At 39.0% G+C, this 21,881-nt stretch overlaps 2 protein-coding genes across 2 annotated transcripts; one reads left to right on the forward strand and one right to left on the reverse strand.

Moving 5' to 3' along the window:
- Positions 1-942: 942 nt before the first annotated feature.
- Positions 943-3,945, reverse strand: exosc7 (exosome component 7). The gene is made up of 8 exons (XM_078268541.1): positions 3,682-3,945; positions 3,413-3,514; positions 3,087-3,181; positions 2,439-2,604; positions 1,745-1,815; positions 1,481-1,604; positions 1,231-1,386; positions 943-1,117 (listed from the first exon to the last, which is right to left on the reverse strand). The coding sequence occupies exons 1-8, from the start codon at positions 3,736-3,738 to the stop codon at positions 1,013-1,015; spliced, it is 876 nt and encodes a 291-aa protein (XP_078124667.1). The 5' UTR covers positions 3,739-3,945; the 3' UTR covers positions 943-1,012.
- A 1,905-nt stretch (positions 3,946-5,850) lies between these two features.
- Positions 5,851-18,849, forward strand: zdhhc3b (zDHHC palmitoyltransferase 3b). The gene is made up of 7 exons (XM_078268539.1): positions 5,851-6,232; positions 12,020-12,351; positions 13,622-13,746; positions 14,703-14,799; positions 15,316-15,397; positions 15,782-15,912; positions 16,488-18,849. The coding sequence occupies exons 2-7, from the start codon at positions 12,049-12,051 to the stop codon at positions 16,644-16,646; spliced, it is 897 nt and encodes a 298-aa protein (XP_078124665.1). The 5' UTR covers positions 5,851-6,232; positions 12,020-12,048; the 3' UTR covers positions 16,647-18,849.
- The last annotated feature ends 3,032 nt before the right edge of the window (positions 18,850-21,881 follow it).

Below are 21,881 nucleotides of genomic sequence, written 5' to 3' on the forward strand. Positions count from 1 at the left end.
CATGGAGGGCCAGTACTAACCAGAACAGGCCTGGAAAGCAGGTGGAGACTGGCAGACGATGTGAAGCAGTTACGACACAACCCTGTGCAGCTTTCATCATAGTATATGAAAAAAAAATAAACAAACCCTAACTCGTGTGTTGCATACATGCTTAAATAACTTGGTTACAGTTAATTTCTTGGCTCAGAAGACTAGTTTCAACCTGAAAAAAAGAGATGGAATAAGACTTTCTGGGCCAAAAGGTGTGTTGGAAGTCTGTAGGTATAGCCTCATTTTGGAAAATTGTATTATTGCCAGGTGTTTTTGGCAGCAGAGAGGAAGCACTGAAATAAAAAACTCAATCATAACTTGTGAAGACCTTTATGCTGCTTTAAATTACCTGTTTGGGTATCTGCAATGTTATGCCTTTATTTGTATAATTTAATAAACCTTTATCTGCATATTTTTGTTGGTTTCAAACTCTGCAGTGAGTGCTCTATCCATAAATAGGAGTTTGTTTTGGACTCATCTGCTTTCAGCAAGCGCACACACCCTACAACAGTCTGAGGGAAGAGTGGAAGTGATCCAGAGTCACATCTGGTCTTTCTGTAAGACTAACACGTGGCACAAACAAAAGGACGCACAGACTGGACTTTTCCTGTGCACTTCTTTCCTGACAGTACAGCGCATATTTCAGAGTATTTAGTATCATCTTTGTAAAAAAAATAATGACCTCAAGCTTGGTGAGTGTGGAACTAAAGCACCAGGACATATTTGTGTAAAATATACAGTTTACAGCAACATTATTTGATGGACCTACTGTAAGTGCCTCTGTAATATTCGTTGCATACTTTATCGTAATCAAATGCATCTGAACAGGATCTTTATTCCAGATGTTGTTTTTGGTAAACACCAACACCATATAACAGTAATCTAAATGTAAGTACAAAGACAAGAAGGATGTACAAATTTAAGGTTTTATTAGAAAATTCTGTATACATGTACACACATACTGTAGATACAGTAGTTGATGTTAACCAAGGAAGCCAACTTTCTGTCGCGTCTTTCCCAAACTCTCCTCCTGCTGCAGTAGCTTCATGAGCGGAGCGTGAAGGGCCTTCCCGACCCGTTTACCTGCCTGGAGACAACAAAATACTTAGGTACCTTTCTATCATTAAACAGCCTTATTTATACATAATCATATTAAAAACCTGGAGGAGGCCAGATGGCCAAGTGAAGGCCTGAACTCACCTCTGTCATTTCAAAGATACTCTCTGGATCCAAGCTGCCTCCGCCCACCTTCCTTGTGCAGGTGACTGTGCCCTTGTGTGTGACAGAGATGATCAAACTCGCCACGGAGCAGGCCTTCTCCTGCAGAGTTGCGTCCACTACGTGCCTGTGGCCCACCTGCAGAAAAACAGCCAGCAATGTCAAGGTCACAGTTTGTGGGATAATGGACTTTAGAAATGTTTTGCTTCCGAGTATCAGCAGGTGAGCTTACCTTGCACAATGTCACTATGCAAGGAACGTTTTCTACATTGAGTCTCATGCAATCATACGGGTCATCTGACAGCTCAATTTCTTTCCCTCCTTCTTCATCAGCTGATATGTGCACTCTAGGAATTCTGTCAGTTAAGGTAATCAGAAGGTAAGCTTTCATTTTACTGAACAAGATTTAGAGATATGCCAGCTATGAGAGGTCATAGGATTTACTAGTCCGATCATAAAGACACAAACAAACACCGATATGTAACACTTTACTTACTTTGTGTTGAAGAGAGCTGCCTTGATAGCTACTGAGATGGCATCGTACAGGTTTCCATCACACTGCAGGAGCTGTGGAAACATGTCAGTAAGAGATTTAACATTTCGTTAAGACCAAGGAACTAAATATACACAGACCAAATAAGAAGTTTGGATGTAAAATGTTCCGCTTTGATTTATTCCTACACTGAAAACACTGGAAGAACGCTTGTACCCTGTTCAGCATGGTTTATCAAACAGTATTTGACTTGCAAAGATGAGCTATCACATATCTTATCATACAAAAAAAGAACAGAAAGAACAGCAGCAAAATATTTAGATTTTTTTTTACTACATATGCATGTCTTTGAGTAAAAATATGCTTGAAACAAACTAGGCTGTATGACACGTATAGACGATTACATCCACAAATTACATGTTTACAGCAAATGGCCATATTCAAATGCGGGGTGAAAAACCTGCCGTTAAGAGATTAATCATTGAAATGGGGATAACAGTGCACACTTTTAGACAATCTTTTCACAAGGCATTCATGGTGCACTCGATTGTACATACAAGTAACAGAGGTAATCATGTGAAGAATGAAAAAATTGAGCTAGAGAAAGGCACACCTGGCTAATTGCTGCATGAAGTGGGCATGAATATTGGATTGCCATTTTGGAAAGTAAAAGACATTAACGGACGCTACCACTTACCAGTACATCCACATAGAGGACCCAGCAATGTTCTCCTGCACTGATACAAAGGCTCTTCAGGTCCACACTGTGTTTGTTGTTGAAGACTTTGTAGAGAGTGTTACTCAGCTCCGTCCCCAGCTCCTCGCCTCCTCTGCCCTCAAACTCGGGGGTTGCATTGGCCGAACTAATGATTAGAAGGAGAACCAATACAATATACATGTAAGGTGACAGTATAATATCAATCAGTCTGAGGTGTTTTATTCTTACTTGAGTCAGTAGGAACTGGCTGACCCTTTTACATTTCTCCACACACACATTACTGCACATTTATGGTAAAATTATATTTTCTTTGGTAAGTCCATAACACTGGAATGTGTTGGAGCTCCATCTCACAGGGAACAGATCATACAACACTACCTCCTAGTGGAAAGGTATCCATCCGAACACTTCCCAAAAATTATTACTAAGAAAAAATGTAAAGTGGAGTGATTTCAGACACAGCCCATGTATGGTTATTTTATTTATAAACATATTTTCAATTGATTTTTCAAACAGTAGAATGTCTTCACGACTGATTGGTTTGGTGGCCAAATCTATAAGAAATAAGCCTTAGTTTATAACAAGCCAAAGCCTTACTTTACTAATGACAGCATGCACGACACCTACCAGTCAACAAAGTACTCAAAGTAGCCTTCATTGGGCACCATGGGCCTTGGTTTTCCAATGTCAGCCTTTACCCCAACTAGAACCGCTGTGTGCCCCTTAAGGTAAGACAGAACAGAACATATCAGGAAATAGTAAGTAACCAATCAGTCAACCTTCCTGTGGAATGCAACGAACAAGATAGTAGATATTTGATAGATATAACTAACAAGTAGGAACAATTGAAAGCTTTAAAGAGTGACTGAGGGTACACAGATGAAACGTTTTAGAGCATAAAAAGAAAATGAGCCAACATGAAGGACTTCAGCTGTTAAGTATTATAACATTACCAGTGTGACTTTGGCAGAGCCGTCTGTGTTGGACACCACATCAGTCTCTATTTCCATGTGTCTGTAGTCCTCACAACCTCTTCCGTCCACTCGTAAATCATCCTGATTTAAAGAATCAACATGTCAACACTACAGTCTCAGAGTTAGCAAAATGCTAATGCTAGCTAGCGTTCTGCCATTATTGAGCACAAATCACCGTCGTGGCATTTATCGAAATATATTTTAACTAACAGAGGGGGAAGGCCGAAGTACAGTTGTTAAAGACTTACCCGTATACCGTGTAAGATGTACACTTTTTCAGCCTCGCTAACTTGTACTGTTGCCATAATGTAAAAAAAGAAAGTGCTAGCATGTGTGTGTCGCTCTCCTTTTTCGTCATCAAAAGACGACGAATAAAAAAAGCACAACAGGGAGAAGTTGGGTAGTTGCTAGATCGGATCCGCTAGACGTGTCGACTTCACAGGACCAGAGCCGCCCTTGAAGAGAAGGGCTCTGCACAGGACGTGCCCAGAGCCATAGTTCTCTATCATTCTGGACGTGTCTCGTGGCCCGCCTTATTCTGCCCTCTGATTGGCTTACCCTGCTTCGACCGTTCTAGCAGATCCGATTTAAGATCTTCCAAGAAAGTTGAAGTAGTCCGTCAGGACTTTCCAGCCTTTTATTTATGGCAGAAAATGGCTTTCTTGCATACATCTCTTCTTAGGTTAAGGCAACAAAGGAAAAGTTTAGGACAAGATAGTGGTTTCTGTAAGCACACAGGAGAAGTAAGCATTCAGGGTTTTCTGCCAGAAAGGGTTTAATTTAACCCAAACCACTATATGTTCCTATCTTAACAAAGTAGCTGCGTGTTGCCTAAACCTAAGAAGATTTCTGGCAGACAAGGCTTTCTGGCAGAAAGTGAAGGCCAACTTCTCCCATGCTTGTAAACAAAAACAAATACAAATCAAAAAAGTGGAAAAACCTGTGTGAGGGAAAAAAACACCTTTGAGACTACTTTAACCTAAGTTGTTGCTTAATTTAGTAAAACATAACTCATTCTGGTGTATACCTGAATCTGAGGTTCTGTCAATAAATAACGTTTCTATTGTTTTTATCTGCGTGTGGCCTTTTCTTAAGTGAAAGAGGTTCAGGTCAGTTCGCTCTGATTTCCATCTCAATCACAGACCCCGGGTCAGATTTAAAGGTTCTCATATTTGAACTGCAGCCAAAACGTAGAATCTGTAACTGATTCTAGAGATCTGTATAAAATGTTTTTTAGCCCTGAGTCAGGACTTGTCAGGACTTTTAGGCTGCATACTGGGCCCTTTTGAATCATAATCAGAATCAGAAATCAGAAAAAGTTTTAGTGCCACAATAAGTTACATTTATGTGGAACATGCCTTGGTGTATGGTGCAAACATAAACAAAAAAACAAACAAATATATTAAACATTAATATGAAATAAACAATAATACAGAAACAAATATATACATACAAAATAACTGTTGCATAAAGAAAAAGAGGCAGAATGGGTTGGGTGCAGAATGTGCAAATAATATATAATATGTGAATATTATTGAACATAATATCAGACAGTAGAACTTATCTTTGTTATAATAAATGAACACTTGGTTCAGAGAGTGTGGCAATGAATGTATGGTAATTTGTAAGGCTGGGTTACTAAGGCAAAGCAGGCAACTGTCCTGAAACCCAAGGAAAGTTGCCTGCCCAGGACAGGTTCCCCATATTTTCCTCGTATCGTGCCAACTATTTTGTGCAAAATAAACAGAAAAACTATTAAGAAATATACAACACTAAGGTTGCATTCACACCAAATCAGGCATTGTGGTGATTAGCGTATGGTTGTGCGGCACTATGGGATAGTCACTGGCACATTTGTGTCCCCATGGCGCGCACCGTGTTCATCTACTTGCCGGTTTACGTGAATGGCCACCACATTGTGATGTCAGGTTGCATGCCTCAAAAATGGATAGCCTGCTGATACATTTTTTTGCTGCAGGCCGCTGCATTTTTATTCGGCATCGCCTGCGGTCCCCACCGCTGCAGTCTAAACGCATTACACACATTCAAAATAATGGGTGAAATGGCGTTTTTGCAGCAACGCCTGCTTTGGTGTGAATGCAGCCTAAAGCACAATATCAAATGACATGATAAGGGCCTCAACTTGGCTCCTGCTTCATTGCCCTGTCTAGAAGAAAGGCCTTTGGGCCATATAGCGGCATCAAAATTGGGTATTAAAACAGACTGTTATTTGTTTGATGAATGCACAATTTTAGATTAACTTGCAATGCAATAAAACATGAAATACACTGGGGCTGAGATAGTATCATAGAACACCAGTTTGGATAGGATATGAACAGATTCCCTAGCATTATGCTCCTGCATTTCAGAAAGACAAAGAAACTGCTGCCTGATAGACTCAGCTCAGGGCACAAATCCCCATGTAGGGAGGGGAAGAGTATTGGACTTCCTGTTTGGCTCTGCGTTATATTGCCCTGCTTTCCGCAAAGCTTTCTGGATAAGCAGTAACGTTAGTTAGTTAGTTAGTTAGGTAACGACCTGTTTTAAGGCTTGGTCCCCCGCTGTAATTAGCATACAAACAAGGTGAATTAACACCTCGTCGAAACCGAGGCGGCAGTGAAAACGGAAGCCGAGCCGCGGAGCTGCTGAGAGCATCTGTCCGCAGATCAGTGAGGTTAGCTGGGGCTGCGCAAAGAGACGGAGCGGCGGAGGTGACACTCGTGTGTTTTTAATTTCCCAAGGCTCGAAACTACGCGAGGACTTCAAGAAACTTTTGTCGTCAAACCTGGAGAGGGCGAGGTATGTTTTTGTTAAACCAGTGAACGTGTTATCTTGAAATAAAGGCGGTTATCAGCTATCAACTAATGGAAGTCCTGGAATGCTGCTCCAGCTGCCAGTTACTTCCTGGTCGTGTTAATTACATTATCACTTTCTGGAAGGCAATTAATTATAGCCCTATGATGTCATAATAACTGTAAAAGCTCACTGGTCGTGACAAGATCATTTCCACTTTTGCTCACCCATCTTCAGGGAGGTCAGAGGTCAATTTAGCAAGAGTCAACTAAAGGGGCACTAATTCCCTATTTATTACCTTTTCAGTTTTCCAACATATTTAGTTAGTGTCTTATTTTTCCTCCACTAAATCTAATCATCTAAACTCTAACCAGGTTGCTAGTTTTACCCCCAAGTGTATTTTGCACATCATAGCACTACTTTAGAGCTGAAATTATTAGAAAGTAAAACATCTAGCAAGATAAAGACCCAAATATCTTTTCCCAGAGGTTGTTGGAGACCAAATTTGAGTTAGAAGTGAATTAATTTTGGACTTTAAATTTGTCAAATGGCCAGAAACACATCTCCACTGACTGAGAGTTGGCATCTGTGCTGAAACATCAGTTAGTCGGTTGATAGAAAATGAATGGACAAGGACAACTAATCTATTAATCATTTCAAGTCATTTTTCAAGCAAAAGTGCCAAACCATTACTGGTTTCAGCTTCTCAAATGTGAGTATTTGCTGCTTTCTGTGTCCTATATGATAGTCTAACCCTTTGTGTGCTGGACACAAAAGCAATTTGAGTCACCTTGGATACATTGATAAAGGAAATAATCTTTAGTTGTAAGTACACTTATACTTCAAACAAAAGATAATTGACTGTCAGCTCAGGTGTTCAGGTTTTGCTAAATTCTCAGAAAAGATTTATTGCCAGGTAAGTAACACTTACTAAGGGCTGCAATTTAAGATTGTATTGTTTCATTGCTTCATTCAAAAAGTATTCTTCCAAGATCATGAAATGAAATGATTTAGGCAGCTTTATTTTATTTGTATAGCACATTTCAGCAACAGGGCAATTCAAAGTGCTTTACATGAAAACAGATTAAAAAATTAAAAACAGATAAAATACGAGAAAAAAAAAGTTACAGTGCAGTATAAGAAATTAAACATTGAAGAGCAGTTAAAACAGTTAAATATATAAAAGCAGATAAAATAACTTTCCTGGACTCAGTGATCCAGTTTTTGGAAAGCCAAAGCTTTTTGACCAATATGACAGATATCTCAAGCAGTCCGGTCCATACTTTCTAACCATCTCACCCACTATGGGTCCAGATGCGTCGCACGGCTTTGAGGTTTCATTCCCCATAGTTACAGAAGCTTTTCCTTTAGTATACTCTTATCATTTTCGATGTGGTCGTCACCGCAAAGCTTAGTTCTTTTCTTCGGCAAACCTTGCAAAACCCGGTACAGCCCTGCAGATTTAATCTTACATTGACTTATAGACAAGTGAAAAGGTAATGAATCAATTAATTAATCAATTCCCCCTTTTAAGATGGTGTATTATCTGATTATTATAACTGACGCATTAGCATGTAAGCAACATGTAATTGTTGTAGCTTGTCAAGGTGGAGCAATATACAGTTAGTTTTAAACCTTAACAAAGCATCAAATTCATCACACCCTACAAAATCATCTTTTTGTAATGTAATATCTTAATCTGCATAATGTCTACAAACTATACTGTTGCCTTCATAAATTTTAGCAAGGTAAGTTTTTATATACAAAGGGTATTTAAAGTGCTTTACATTAAAAAATTTAAAAGGAAATACAGCGTAAGACATTGAAATGCATATTAAACATTAAAAAGCGTAAAACTAAAAAGGATACATAAATATTAAATAATGATAGATGTTCAGTTTAAGTTCAAATGCAGTAAAAAGCATAAACCTGGATTAAAATGTGGTCAAAGTCAGGGCATGGTAACTAAATCCTGCTTCTCCTGGATTAGTTTGAACAGCAGTTAGTACAATGCTAGTAGATAGCCTGAGAGGGCTGATACTGTAAAAGACAGTCAGAGAGGTTTTCTAGCTCTAAAACATTCAGAGATTTATAGACAAGTGCCAGTAATTTAAACTATTTTCAATGACACACCTGAAGCGAGTACAGAGATCTGAGAACTGATGTGCTGTGTTCAGTTCTCTTTGTCTAAAGTTGCCTAAAGGTTTTTTTTCTAGTGAAGCAAAAATAAGTATAACATGGAAATACTGAAGAACAAGCACTTCTAAATTGTAGCTAATAAAGTACAGTTTGTTTGCGTGCCTGTGTGTCTGCCTCTCGCAGACACACCTGACCTGACTCCTGCTGTGAGGTTAAAAGGGTCAAGAGGTTACATAGCAGGGTTTGGGTTGGTCATACTGTATTTTAGAATAGTTATTCCAACCAGGAAGTGCACTTTTTGTCAAGACAATGCCCCCCCGTCTCCCAGTTGTTTTCGTAGTTGGAATTTCTGGAATGTTTGCAGTCACACAGACGGATACATTCAGGTTGTCAAGAGCTAAACTGTAGAAATTTACAGCTATCATAAATCAGCTATTTGCCTGTAGGGTAGGCCATCTGAACCTGGCAAATTCAATTTAGCATCTTTTATTCATTTTAAGACCTGTTGTGCTCGTTGTGTAACTCTTGAGTTTTATCATCTTTGTTCTCTTCGTGTTTGTTTTTCCTATTGTAAAACAAAAAGGGTTATGTTTCAAGACATTGCTACATTATCTTTCGAAGGAAGTCCTGTTCAAATACACTGTATAATTTTGTATTCTGTTTTATTGCTACAAAGTCCGTGCAGGTCACACATTACTGAAACACGGCTGAAACAAAGACCACCTCCACTAACATCACAAACAGGACTCTGTGCATGCTGGCGCTTTAAGCTAAATGCTAACATCAGCATACCCTTAAAACGTGTTTCGGTGAACATTTTAAGCGAGAAATAGGCCGTGCAGTTGATGAATCTGTCTTCATTTCAGATCGACAAAGGTCAGTTTAAAAGATTTTCGTCAGATTTTGAGAGGCTCATCCGCTCGCCATTTCCGGGTGAGTCCCAACTGCCCTTTCTTGGACTGAACATGTCGGGTCGGCCAAAATGAAGGCCGACGGCTACTCAGACGGACGACGACATGGAACACACCGAACAGACTCGAGTCACCGACCTTGCCAGACTGTCCGACGGCCAATAATCGGGTTGGTGTGTCAGCGCCATAACCTTAACCCTAACCATTGCCTAATCCTAGTGTCTTCCAGGCAGCGCTGCCTGGAAGACGATGTTTGGGGCTTAAAATACCAAACCGTTAAGATTTAGGTGGCTCCATCTTTTATATCCTGTATCTAATTTTAAGGGTACAAAACCTTTTTAAGTAAGCAATAAAGAACTTTATTTTTAATGAAAAGATCTGAGAACGTCTGCAGAAAAACTGACTTGAGAGTGCAGATACGTGACAGTATGACCTGAAGATTATTAGAACACACCTCCCCCACCAGCTTACAGTTCTTGGAAATTATACGCCTTAAGGACTGATGGTCAGTGTGTTAGCGTGCTAGTACTTGCTAATTAGCACTAAACATAAAGTACAGTTTTGCAGGTATTTGGTAATTTCTTGGCGATCCATCCATTCACTCACTGAAAAAGGTAAAATGTCGACCTTATGGTGGTGCCAGAGGAAAAGTCAGAGGATCACCAATGTCCGTAGGATTCATCCTCTGGGCACCATGGATGTCTGTACAAATTTTCATTGCAATCCATTGAATAGTGTTTGAGATATTTCAGTGGTAGACCAACGTTGCCATCCATGCAGCTAGCATGGCTAAAACGGATACAAGTGATTTAAAAAAAAAAGAGATTATTATTATTTCATTTCAGAAGGTAGTCCTGTGCAAATACACTATCATTTGGTATTCACACCATGAAGACAAAAAAAGTGAAAAAGTGTAGTTAGTGTGATTTACTTTGGTGGTGTAACACAGAAGGGTGGACGTCTTATACATGTTGATTTTTAAATGTGTTGCGAGTTAGAGGCCAGGTGTGTGTGGTGCTGTGTGGAGGTAGCTGGATAATTGGAAACATACAAAGAGGGAAAGAGGTGTGGTGAGTGCTGTAATGGACTGTGAAATGTTTTAGTTATATCCAGATTAATTTCATCCCAAACATGCTGTAGGATAGCCATATCGTTTCATTGAGAGTGATTAAAATCCTGTCCTCGAGTGAAGCATTCTTCACTGCAAGGATCTTTGGCTAAGCCCTAATTAGTTCGGACATAAAAGTGAAGATTAGGCTCAGTTGAGCCTAATGGATATATTGAATCCTCAGGAATGACCAATTTGATTGCACTCACTATAAGATCAGGTTTTAGTAAGAAGACAGGAGCCGAGGTCCAGCCATCCTCTGGGAATTAACTGTTTTATTCCAGTCTGTGTTATGTGCATATAATAGTGAGGCCTATTTTTGGTTTTCTGATCTTTGATCCCATTTGAAGTCGCATCATCTTTGTCTACACACAATCACACCTGCTCAATTGCTTATTCATAAACCTCGCTGCAAGAGAAATCTTGGTGGATTGTTTGGCCTGTTGGGATTAGACCAGTTTAAGTTTGCTCCTCCTTCAGTTAATGCTTCCTGCTTTGTATTGTCCTCAACATAATTTGCTGATTCACTCTGTGGACTTATTAGCCCCTGTCGTTATTTATATTCTTCAAGGATGGAGAGCACTCATTAGATGGTTAACACAGACTCTTAAAGATTCAGTAGGTAAGACTTATAAAACAATCTTTCTGTCATATTTGCTGAAACTGACCCTATGTTCCAGTAAAACTATATGAAGCTGGTAATAAAAAAAAAAAAATCTGGCTCCTCTGGCACCACCTACAGCCTGTAGTGCGATTTGCAAAAATCTACCGCTCCCTGTTCAGATGCTCCAATCATGGCCAGGGGAGGTATCTAACTGCGTGTCAATCACTGCTCATGCACACACATTCATTCTCCCTTGTGGGGGGAGGGGCTTAGGAGACCGTTTGAGTTTTAGCAGAAAGGGGGGAGGCACTGAGAAGTTGTCGATATTCAAATTCTTTGGCTAAATCCTGGATCTTCACAATCCTACCTACAGCATCTTTAAGTGTTGTGGGACTGGGACAGCCATTCGTACACTGTGATATTGCTGTAATGCAGACAGGAAACCTATATATAGAGCTGAAAGATTAGTCAATACCAACCATTCTCTTGTTCCAGCTTCTTCAGGTTTAACAGTTTTTCGTTGTTTTACGTGGCAGAAAATCTATAATTTTGAGGTTTTGATTGGATTGTTGGTCGGAAAAAACAAAGACATTTAAAAGTGTCACATTGGACTGTGGAAAACTGTAGAGCACATTTTTCATTATTTTCTGACATTTTATAGACCAATCAATAAATCAGAAATACTTTAATAATCCCAGGGGGAAATGATTATTGTTACAAACTCCAGATATACAAACAACATATATTATACAGAAAACATACACATATATATATATATATATATATATATATAATTAGGAAAAAAGCGAACACAAAGGCTGGAGCACGTAACAGGCAGCATGCAGCTTTCGCGCATGCGCACAAATCAATCAACAACCTAATAAGCAGATTATGTGATAGTGAAAGTAATTGTTAGTAGCAGCCCTACACCGATACCTTCCCTCATCCAAATCCCTCACCTAATTCATTCTTTCATTTTCTTCTTTTGCTCCCCCTCTTGCTCTCCATCTGTCTCTCGTCACTCCTCACAGTATGTGGTTGGAGCCACGGGCGTTGTAGGATGAAGAGCCCGGCGCACCGCACCAGGGACATCGAGAGGCAAGCTGGCTACCTGAGGCCTGAGCACTGCGCCCCTCCCCCGCTCCGCACCGACTCCGACACCATGTGGTTCATCCGTGACGGCTGTGGCATCGTGTGCGGCGTCATCACCTGGTTCCTGGTCTTCTACGCTGAGTTTGTGGTGGTGTTCGTCATGCTGCTGCCTGCCAAGAACGTGATCTACAGCCTCTTCAACGGGGTGATCTTCAATGGCCTCGCTTTCCTTGCCCTCGCCTCTCATGCCAAGGCGATGTGCACAGACCCGGTCAGTCAGATTAGGTTACTTTATAAAAACTGAATCATGGACAGGCATACATCTTCGTATAAACTCTCTCTAAATACTTTAATAACGCACGTCACCCAAGACAAACTTGTAAATTGTAGATACAGTGGCTTGCATAAGTTTACACACCCAATGCTAAAGAGGACTAAACAAACATCTTTTGGAATTTGATCTTAATGCCTTAATTTAAAAAAATTGGAAAAATCCAACCTTTAAGGACACCAATTTTCTTTGTGAATGAATAATGTATCGTAAATAAATAAATGTTCTTGCTTAAAATACAGGGGCATAAGTCAGTACACCCCTATGTTAAATTCTCATAGAGGCAAGCAGATTTTTTATTTTTTTAAAGGCCAGTTATTTCATGGATCCAGGATTCTATGCATCCTGATAAAGTTCCCTTGGCCTTTGGAATTAAAATAGCCCCACATCATCACATACCCTTCATCATATCTAGAGATTGGCATGGTTTTATTTCAGTTAGCCTAATGGCTGGTTTGATTTCCATTGAGAGATGATCTTATGGAAAGTACCCCATGCCAATCTCTAGGTATGGTGAAGGGTACGTGATGATGTGGGGCTATTTTAATTCCAAAGGCCAAGGGAACTTTATCAGGATGCATAGTATCCTGGATCCATGAAATAACTGGCCTTTAAAAATACAAATCTGCCTGCCTCTATGGGAATTTAACATAGGGGTGTACTGACTTATGCCCCCTGTATTTTGAGGAAGAACATTTATTTATTTACGATACATTATTCATTCACAAAGAAAATTGGTGTCCTTAAAGGTTGGATTTCTCCTAATGTTTTTAATTAAGGCATTAAGATCAATTTCCAAAAGATGATTTTTTTTTTTTTATTCCTCCTTTTAGTCAACTTTAGCATGGGTGTGTAAACTTATGCAAGCCACTGTAATACTTTTTGTTGTAGCTTTTGATGCATGTGTCACAATCTAGTTTTAATTCCTTTTTTTTATATTTCAGTTTGTTGAATGATTCCATGTACACATGTATTCCAGTATCTATTGGGACCCACTGCTTATTTATGACCCAGGACCGCCTACTAGCTTAATCCTGCCCTAATTGTAATTGTTTTTTTGTTGTAGTTTAAACTTTTGGTTGAGTGATAAAGCCAAACCACACTTTTTCACACAAGTAAATAGTTTTTGCTGTGAGGGCAAATTTCCATCCTTCCATCCATGAAACACTGTAAAGTACAATTGAATTCCCCCCCTCCCCCCCTCTCTCAGGGAGCCGTGCCTAAAGGGAACGCTACCAAAGAATTCATCGAAAGCCTGCAGCTCAAACCAGGACAGGTTGTGTACAAGTGTCCCAAGTGCTGCAGCATAAAGCCTGACAGAGCTCACCACTGCAGGTACAGCACTTTGTGTGAATGTGTAGATTGTAGGGAAGATTACAAACGCCGCAACTTTTTAAGATGTGGGTCTGGGCGATGAGTGTTTTGCTGAAACCTGCACCCTGGAGAAAGTCCTGATGACTCCTCTTCTCGTCTGTGTTTGTTCCTGCACCGGTGGTTCTCCTGCCTCTCCTGTGTGTTTTTATGTAGCATTTCCCTGCAGACTTAGCAGGTGGATGATAAGGAGTTCCTTGTTTGTTCTGTGGCTGCTCAATGGTTTTCCTGGGATCATGAGGGATGAAAAGCACAAAAACACTGTAGCATTATTGAATTGTAAACTAGGGAGTCATTCCGTCTCAGGGGGAAAAAATGGGTGTCAGTTTGAATGAAATAGATCATTTTTTTTATGAGTCATTCTTGTGGGTGGTTCAGATGATACACTGCAATGATACTCTTGTCCTTAATGACCCATCACAATAACATATTACACACAAGACGGCAGTTTTTAAAAATATAGATTTAGCTCAGAAAGCGTGTAAACAAAGCACATGGTTAGATCATAGATGACTTTCTGCTTTGTCAGATGATAGATTGTGAGTTATCAGACCTTACTTGAGTTGTCAACCAGATGCAATTCTGTGAGATAAATAACCCCTCATACACACTCAACACACACACACACACACACACACACACACACACACACACACACACACACACACACACTAACAGACACAGTCCACCATGACTGAGAGCAGTTTGTTCCTGTCTCTCACATCAGTCGGTGGCAACGCGCTGCTAAAGGTGGACTGACTGTTTGTGTGTAATTTGTTTTCAGGTTTTTTTTTACTCTGTTAATAGATAAATATACTCCATATTCAGATTGTTTTGGGCCCAACATGTCATAGTTTGCCTGCAATATTTTTATTCCATTTCAACATCTTTTCTTAATCTTTATGTATCCGTGTCCACAGTGTGTGTAAACGCTGCATCAAAAAGATGGACCACCACTGTCCCTGGGTGAACAACTGTGTCGGAGAGAACAACCAGAAATACTTTGTGCTCTTCACAGTGAGTCTTTGAACAGCGGAGCCCAGATGTTACTACGCAAAAATAATCATCATACTGTATATGTTTAAAGCTCTCTTATTGTTCACACAACTTTTAAAATAAGCCGGGACAAGAGAACACAGAACATGATGAACATGAAGGACACAAAACAAACAAAAGAAAGCAAAATAACAAAAGAAAGCTAAATAAATGAGTAGTTTATGTAGTATAGCCTCTATAAATACCTTTTTAAAATGGGTTAAACATAACAGACAAAATAACTTGGCTTATTCTCGCATTAACTATAATGCTGTCCCCATACCTCACATCTGTACCTGCCTCTTACACTGTATACATTATATTTATTACTGTATATATCTTAACAATTATACAACCCTAATTTGAATGTTATAGGTATAAAATATAGTTTAACAGAGATAAAAACATATATATTTTTTTTAAATAAAACATTTGAGATCTTTTTTGTTGTGATTATGATTATTTTAACACTAAATCTATGCTCCCCCCCCCCCCCAGATGTATATTGCACTAGTATCCTTCCATGCGCTAATGTTGGTGGCCTTCCATTTTGTTTTCTGCTTTGAAGAAGACTGGACAAGTAAGTGATATACTGATGTAGTGGCTGCTCAATTTCCAAATTCACTCAGGGACTGTACTGTTTTACCACCATCCAACTTCATGTGCAAATATAGATGATTATACCCCAAAGAGACTCGTTGGGATAGACATTCTTAAAAAAGAAAATGGAAAGCTGCACACGTACACTGATTTATGAATGTATTTCAACTTATAAATGTCAACGTTCTAGTGCCAGAATTTACCATCATTATTCATTTGCTTATCTTCTGGTATAGCTGACTGTGTTATTAAATAACCTGGGCCATTTTAGCAAGACTCTTAACTCCCATTTTGTAGCTGTAAGGTTTCACACAGGTAACAGTCTTCTTTTTAACATGCCATATCTTTGGCTCTCCCTCTCCAGAGTGCAGTAACTTCTCTCCCCCAGCAACTGTCGTCCTCCTCATCCTCCTCTGCTTTGAGGGTCTCCTCTTTCTGATCTTCACTGCAGTCATGTTTGGGACCCAGGTCCACTCCATCTGCAGCGACGAGACGGTGAGTGAAAACAGCAGTCATTTTACGACCGTATCACTCATCTTTGATATGAATTATTGGTAGGTCTTTCTGTCATTTATATAGCAGTTCTGACTTCTTAAAATAAGTCATGAATTAATTGTCTGTTAACTAAATCCGAGCACAGATGTAAGCAGGAGCAGGTAATTCTCTCACTGTATAGCTTACAGGTAGGTTGAGATAAGTGCATCTCCTCATAACGTATCCACTCAAACCACCCACGACAATGACTCACAGTGTTATAATATTCACTACAAAGATCATCCATTTCAATCTAATGGAGTGTGTGTGTGTGTGTGTGTGTGTGTGTGTGTGTGTGTGTGTGTGTGTGTGTGTGTGTGTGTGTGTGTGTGTGTGTGTGTGTGTGTGTGTGTGTGTGTGTGTGTGTGTGTGTGTGTGTGTGATCTGAAAATGTTTAGAGTGAGTCACACTAACCTTGATTTAAGACCTTTGAGAGAAAAATGAAAGATTACAAAACATGCTTCATTTTTAATCCTCTTTAAGCATGAATCAGGGCTGGAGACTTGCATCTTCTCATGTTTCTTATATACCTGCAGGGTATCGAACAGCTTAAGAAGGAGGAGAGACGATGGGCCAAAAGGTCAAAATGGATGAATATGAAGGTGGTGTTTGGTCATCCGTTCTCTATAGCCTGGCTGAACCCCTTTGCAACACCCGACCACGGCAAGGCAGATTTGTACCAGTACATTGTGTGAAAGCTGGAAGCCTAGCTGAGCTCTGCTGCTGAGGACTTCCTGTTCTGCCCTCCTATTGGCTGGACCTAAATGAGCATGAACTCCTCTTTATCACTTCTACATTTTCTTTTGTGCACGGATATTACGTTTATCGATATTTGAGGGCATCCTGTTGTAAGCTACGTTGTCAAAATGTTATTTTTTTGTTTCCCTCATGGTGTTGACTGAGAATAATGAGCTGTTGCTGTACAAAAAAACAAGAAAGAAAATCTATCAAATTAAGCAGCGACAACGTGACACAAAGCACTTCATAAGAGTTGGCGAGACGACAAGAGACTGAGTTCTTCATGCAGTATGTCTGACCATTTCCTGCTTCAAAGACTAAATAATGTAAACTCAAAACTGAAGTCCAGAACGTTTTTTGCAGTCCGGGTGCCAAGATGGACTGTTTGTGATTATGTCACTTCTTCATTTGCTGTATTCTTGTCGTTGCAATAGGCTTTTGCCAAGTGCTGCAGATGATTTGCCTTAGAACAGTGCATTAGTGAACGGTGGCATCTGCTACTTTTAAAAAACATTACTATTATTTTGCCTTAATGTGACCATCAGATTTGGACACTTTCACATTGGGTAAATACTATTTTTAAATGAGTGTGTTTTGTCGTTCTTTGATGCCAGATAGGTGAATTAGTTTGTTTAGGTATGTTTTGTCTTTTGGTCGTTTAGATTGACTATTCACCAAGTTCCTGCTCAGACTGGACATTCAAAGGCTGTAGGACCATGAGCAGCCTCAGTTAAAGTTACAATCCTTAAGATTTCATTCCTGGTAGATTTGTCAACACAAATCATTAGTGATGTAACAGCAAATGTGATTTTAATACTATGATAATGGAAATATGGCATTTCTGTTTTTTGTTTGATGTCATGAAATTTAAAGAACGTCAGTCTCCTCATCCCTCCACACAGATCTGATGTTTTCATCTCTTCAGTGGACGTTTAAGTCCCGTGCTTCATGTACGTCATGTACGTCATGATTTATTTGCTAAGTCTGTTTCCATTGCACTTTGTTGCATTTATCGATGCATCATCTTTTCCACCTCAGTCAAGTGTAAAAAAAAAAAAACTTATTTTTTTAACCGCCAATTTTTTAGATGTGGATGGAAATGCACTTAGTGACGCTGAGATAAAATTGAACGCTGTGAGTCCAGAAAAAAACACTGTATTGAGAGGTAATAACTGACTTTATTTACATAGAACGGCTAATGCTGAAAATGAGAAGACCAAAAATTGGGTTTTAATTCATGGAAATCTCAAGGATTATAATTAAAAAATCCGACATGTGACACTTGGCAGGTAAACAAAGTATTGTTTTCTAGTCCAAGAGGTGGCATGGCTTGAGCAATATAAATCGGTTTTAGAATCTAGCAGGTAGTTTGAACAGTGTCTTAAGTGTCACCAGCTCAGATCGAAAGTCAGGGAATAAGAGCAATACACATTGCTCTCTGAATGCACTGACCCTAATTGTAATTTCATCGCTCTGAATTGATGGAATTTGCTTGTGGATAATCCAGTTTGTCATAGATTGCAGGTGTGAGCCTGACTAGAGAGGAAAGCCTTAAAGGATCAAATGTGGATTCAAATTTAGGCCAGTGGAAAATGTTCACCGAGGCCTCAAAGACCATGTTAGAAATGGACATTTTAATTGTTGCGGCTGTGGAGCGTACTGGACTACGTGGTGATGAGAGAACATTTTACCTGTGGTGATGGGACTTTGGTGCAGATGGTAATAGGCCTCTTCAAAGCATTTAACACTAAAAATGCCTTTGCTCAAATGTGTTGGAAAGCCTTACTCTATTTATAAAACGTGCTTTTGAGGGTGATGAAAGGACATATTTGAACATACATAAGTTGCCAAATTGAATGCTCAATGAAGCGAGGCAAGTAACCATTTTAAGAGTAGAGCATCGTCAGGAGTTACATTTTCTTAGGCTTCTAAAAAGTTTTTAAAAATGTAAAAGGTTATTAAATGGAGGTGCAACAGATACTTCAGTTTACACATACAGTACACCAGCTTTCTTTTTTCTTGAATTGTTCAATACTGTGTTCTTTGTGGTCAGGTATGAATATCATTTAGTACTTACTGTGGACCACTTTAAATTCTTTTTCTTTTTGATTGGTATTTGTTTAAATCAGAATATAATAAAACTTAATGTATGTGACACAACTTTCTTTAAGTTTTATGGATATTTTATTGACTCGGTTTATCAGTTGTATTTATTTTTTTTTTTACATTTTGACAGATAAGGTTTTACTTTGTGAGACATTTGGACTCTCCATTTTTAATTCAGGGACATATTTGATGATATAGTATTAAATAAAAAAAAAAACTGTAATGGAAATACTCAAACTTACAGACAAACATTTCCGAACAGTTACCATTACATTACAGGAATAAAAAACTATTTTACAGCAAATTTCAGATTTTTTCTGTATATACCCTTTTGTAATTTTGCAACCCTTTTCATCAGAAAAATCTAACTTTTACATCTTAAGAAACAAATCAACCAACAAACTAATACAAAATTCATAAATGGTACAGCTTTGAATTTCTTAATTTGAATGGTTGCTGTCTTTTGAATTACAAGTACAGATTCATTGAGATAAAACATGTCATTACAGAAGCGTGCTCTTATCTGCCGTGTAACTGGAGTGCAAGGCATCTAAAGTTATTTATGTTTTGTCTTCCATTTTTACAAGAGGTATTTTAAAAGGAAGGGAGCTGGTCTAATGGAGCGTCACTGTGTAAGTAAATGTAGACTAGCTCAAGGCTAACATTACATCCGGCCCCATTCACTACAGTGAGAACACTTTTCATTTCATGTGTTTCAATGCAAACCGAGCTCTCTGTTTGCTGCAGAAAAACACACGTATTTGAATACAGGTGCCTATTAATTCAATTCAATCCAATTCAATTTACCAAGAAGTAGAATAGCTCTAAGAAGCTCCTCTGTTTAGAGATAAAGCTGTCATTAACAATATCTAAATAATGAAGACAAGAATGGTGTTTGTCAGATGAGATGTTTATTCAATAATTCAACAGTGTTTCTTCTCTGAGGATGGCAATTTACACATCCTTTTAAGTGTTAACAGAATATATACACTTATAAATGTTTTTTTTCACATAATCTCTAAGACACATTATGAACGGTTGATATCAGAGCAAACAGTTGCTCCCTCTAACCAAACTGTCTTGATTTGTGATAAAAAGTTGAACATAATGTTAAATGTATCTGTGCAGCAGCATTCAGATTAAAGAGATGATTTATCTGCACACACTTGAGATTAAAGATTACTAACAGACTAATACAAAATCAGTCTCTTTTCCATTGTTCTACCAAGAGATGGGTCAAAACTTTACTGATTCAAAATAAGTGCTGATAAATGTAGTTTTCTTGCAGTGCAGCACATTAACTCGTGACACATCTTGTCAGGTCGACATCATATTTGAGTGTTTTTTAAATTCCTCGTACAACCACATCTACAGTTTATGTGCAGACAGATATAAGTACATCACACTCAGGGCCATGCGGCTGTCACAGAGCTATAAATGTGGCTACTGCAAAGCTCCGACTTGTTATATTACAGTGAGAGTGGATTCACAGGTAGTTGGCTTACCCTCATATCATGCCGTTAACTGGAGGAAAGCCAGGCACCAAAAACCTTCAGAATCAAAAGCAAACATTACAGATATTAAAGGTTCGTTAAAGGAATAGTTTGATATTTTGGGAAATACACATATTCACTTTCTTGCTGAAAGTTAGATAAGAAAATCAATACCACTCTCCTATATGTGAATATGAAGCTACAACCAGCAGCCAGTTAGCTTAGCTTAGCATAAAGCCTGGCTCTATCTAAAGTTCACAAAATCTACCTAGCAACACCTCAAAAGATCACTAACTAACATGTTATATGTAATTATCACATTACAAGTATAAACATGTCAAATTGTGGTTTATATGCCGGACAATTTTTTGGCCAGTCTCTGCTGGTTGCTTGGTAACTGCTCCCAGCTAATAGTCTGGCACATAACCTCCTATAAAACCACAACTTGATGCTTCTCTCACTACTGTCCAGTAAATATGAAGGTAGACTGGTTAGCTTAGCTTAGCATAAAGACTGTAAACAGGGGGAAATGGCTACCAGCACCTCTAAAGCTCACTAATGAACAGTGAGGACAAGACTCCAGGAAGACATAGTCCAGCACATGGCCCCCTGCACTACCACAAATTGTTGTTTTTACATTGCAGTTTTTCTGTACAGATTAAACAAAATATATATAATGTGTTCGTTTGTGAGCTTTAGAGGTGCTGGTAGGCAGACTGTGGACAGAGCCAGGCTAGCTGTTAGCAGTCTTTATGCTAAGCTAAGCGGCTAGTAGCTGCAGCTACATATTTACCACACAGACATGAGTGTGTTATCAATCTTCTTATCTAACTTTCCCAAAATGTTTGACTATTCTTTTAAGTAATACAACACACCCAGGATCCAAAACGTAGAGGCACAAACAGCTGAATTCACTTCCGCGTGGCTGTGTGTGATCTCTACTGCTGAAGAATCCTGCATGGTGAGTACAGCCCTGCTACGAAACATCACTTAGCCGGCCTTTAACATGAGAGCTGTATAATCACATTGTCACTGCAGTCACATTAATAGGGATGCATGTAAGATACAAAACCTGCACAGCAGCGGCTGGAAGGACATCTCATATATTTGTGCATTGCTGCTGTGGAATATTACAGACAGGTATTATAGCTACCGTTATGCATTTATATTATGATATGTATCCAAACAACAGCAAAATGTGATCTTAAAATACTGTTCAATAAAGCAACCTTTCATGTCATGTTCAGACAATCCCCTGTATACTACAGTATCTGATTTATGCTAACAGAAACGTTCCTCTTGCAGCATGTATTGCCATTTTCTATGCTCAATTATTAATGCTCAAAGCTCCTTTGCTGTTACACACATCACAGTGTTATGAGATTTAAAGGAAGTTAAATGTTATTGCACTCTCACTGACAACTCCAGGAATGTAGAGGGAAGCTTTTAATGAAGGCAAGTGTCTACCCAGAGAGATGATGGGCGATGGACAGGATAATGTGAGATTGCAAATGCAGGGCGCATAATGCTCAACAGGCAATCAAGAGGCCATGTGATGTCTCTTACGCTGGAGAGACAGTTTAGACACTTAAG

The sequence above is a fragment of the Sander vitreus genome, chromosome 14, assembly GCF_031162955.1.
Source record: "Sander vitreus isolate 19-12246 chromosome 14, sanVit1, whole genome shotgun sequence".
NCBI classification, from domain to species: domain Eukaryota; kingdom Metazoa; phylum Chordata; class Actinopteri; order Perciformes; family Percidae; genus Sander; species Sander vitreus.

Coding starts and splice junctions, on each gene's coding strand:
- zdhhc3b (XM_078268539.1), top strand. CDS start 12,049: ATGAAGAGCCCGGCGCACCGCACCAGGGACATCGAGAGGCAAGCTGGC. Junction 12,352..13,621: donor AGGCGATGTGCACAGACCCG/GTCAGTCAGATT, acceptor CCCCTCTCTCAG/GGAGCCGTGCCTAAAGGGAA. Junction 15,913..16,487: donor CCATCTGCAGCGACGAGACG/GTGAGTGAAAAC, acceptor ATATACCTGCAG/GGTATCGAACAGCTTAAGAA.
- exosc7 (XM_078268541.1), bottom strand. CDS start 3,738: ATGGCAACAGTACAAGTTAGCGAGGCTGAAAAAGTGTACATCTTACAC. Junction 2,605..3,086: donor TTTGAGTACTTTGTTGACTG/GTAGGTGTCGTG, acceptor TCTAATCATTAG/TTCGGCCAATGCAACCCCCG. Junction 1,387..1,480: donor GCATAGTGACATTGTGCAAG/GTAAGCTCACCT, acceptor GTTTTTCTGCAG/GTGGGCCACAGGCACGTAGT.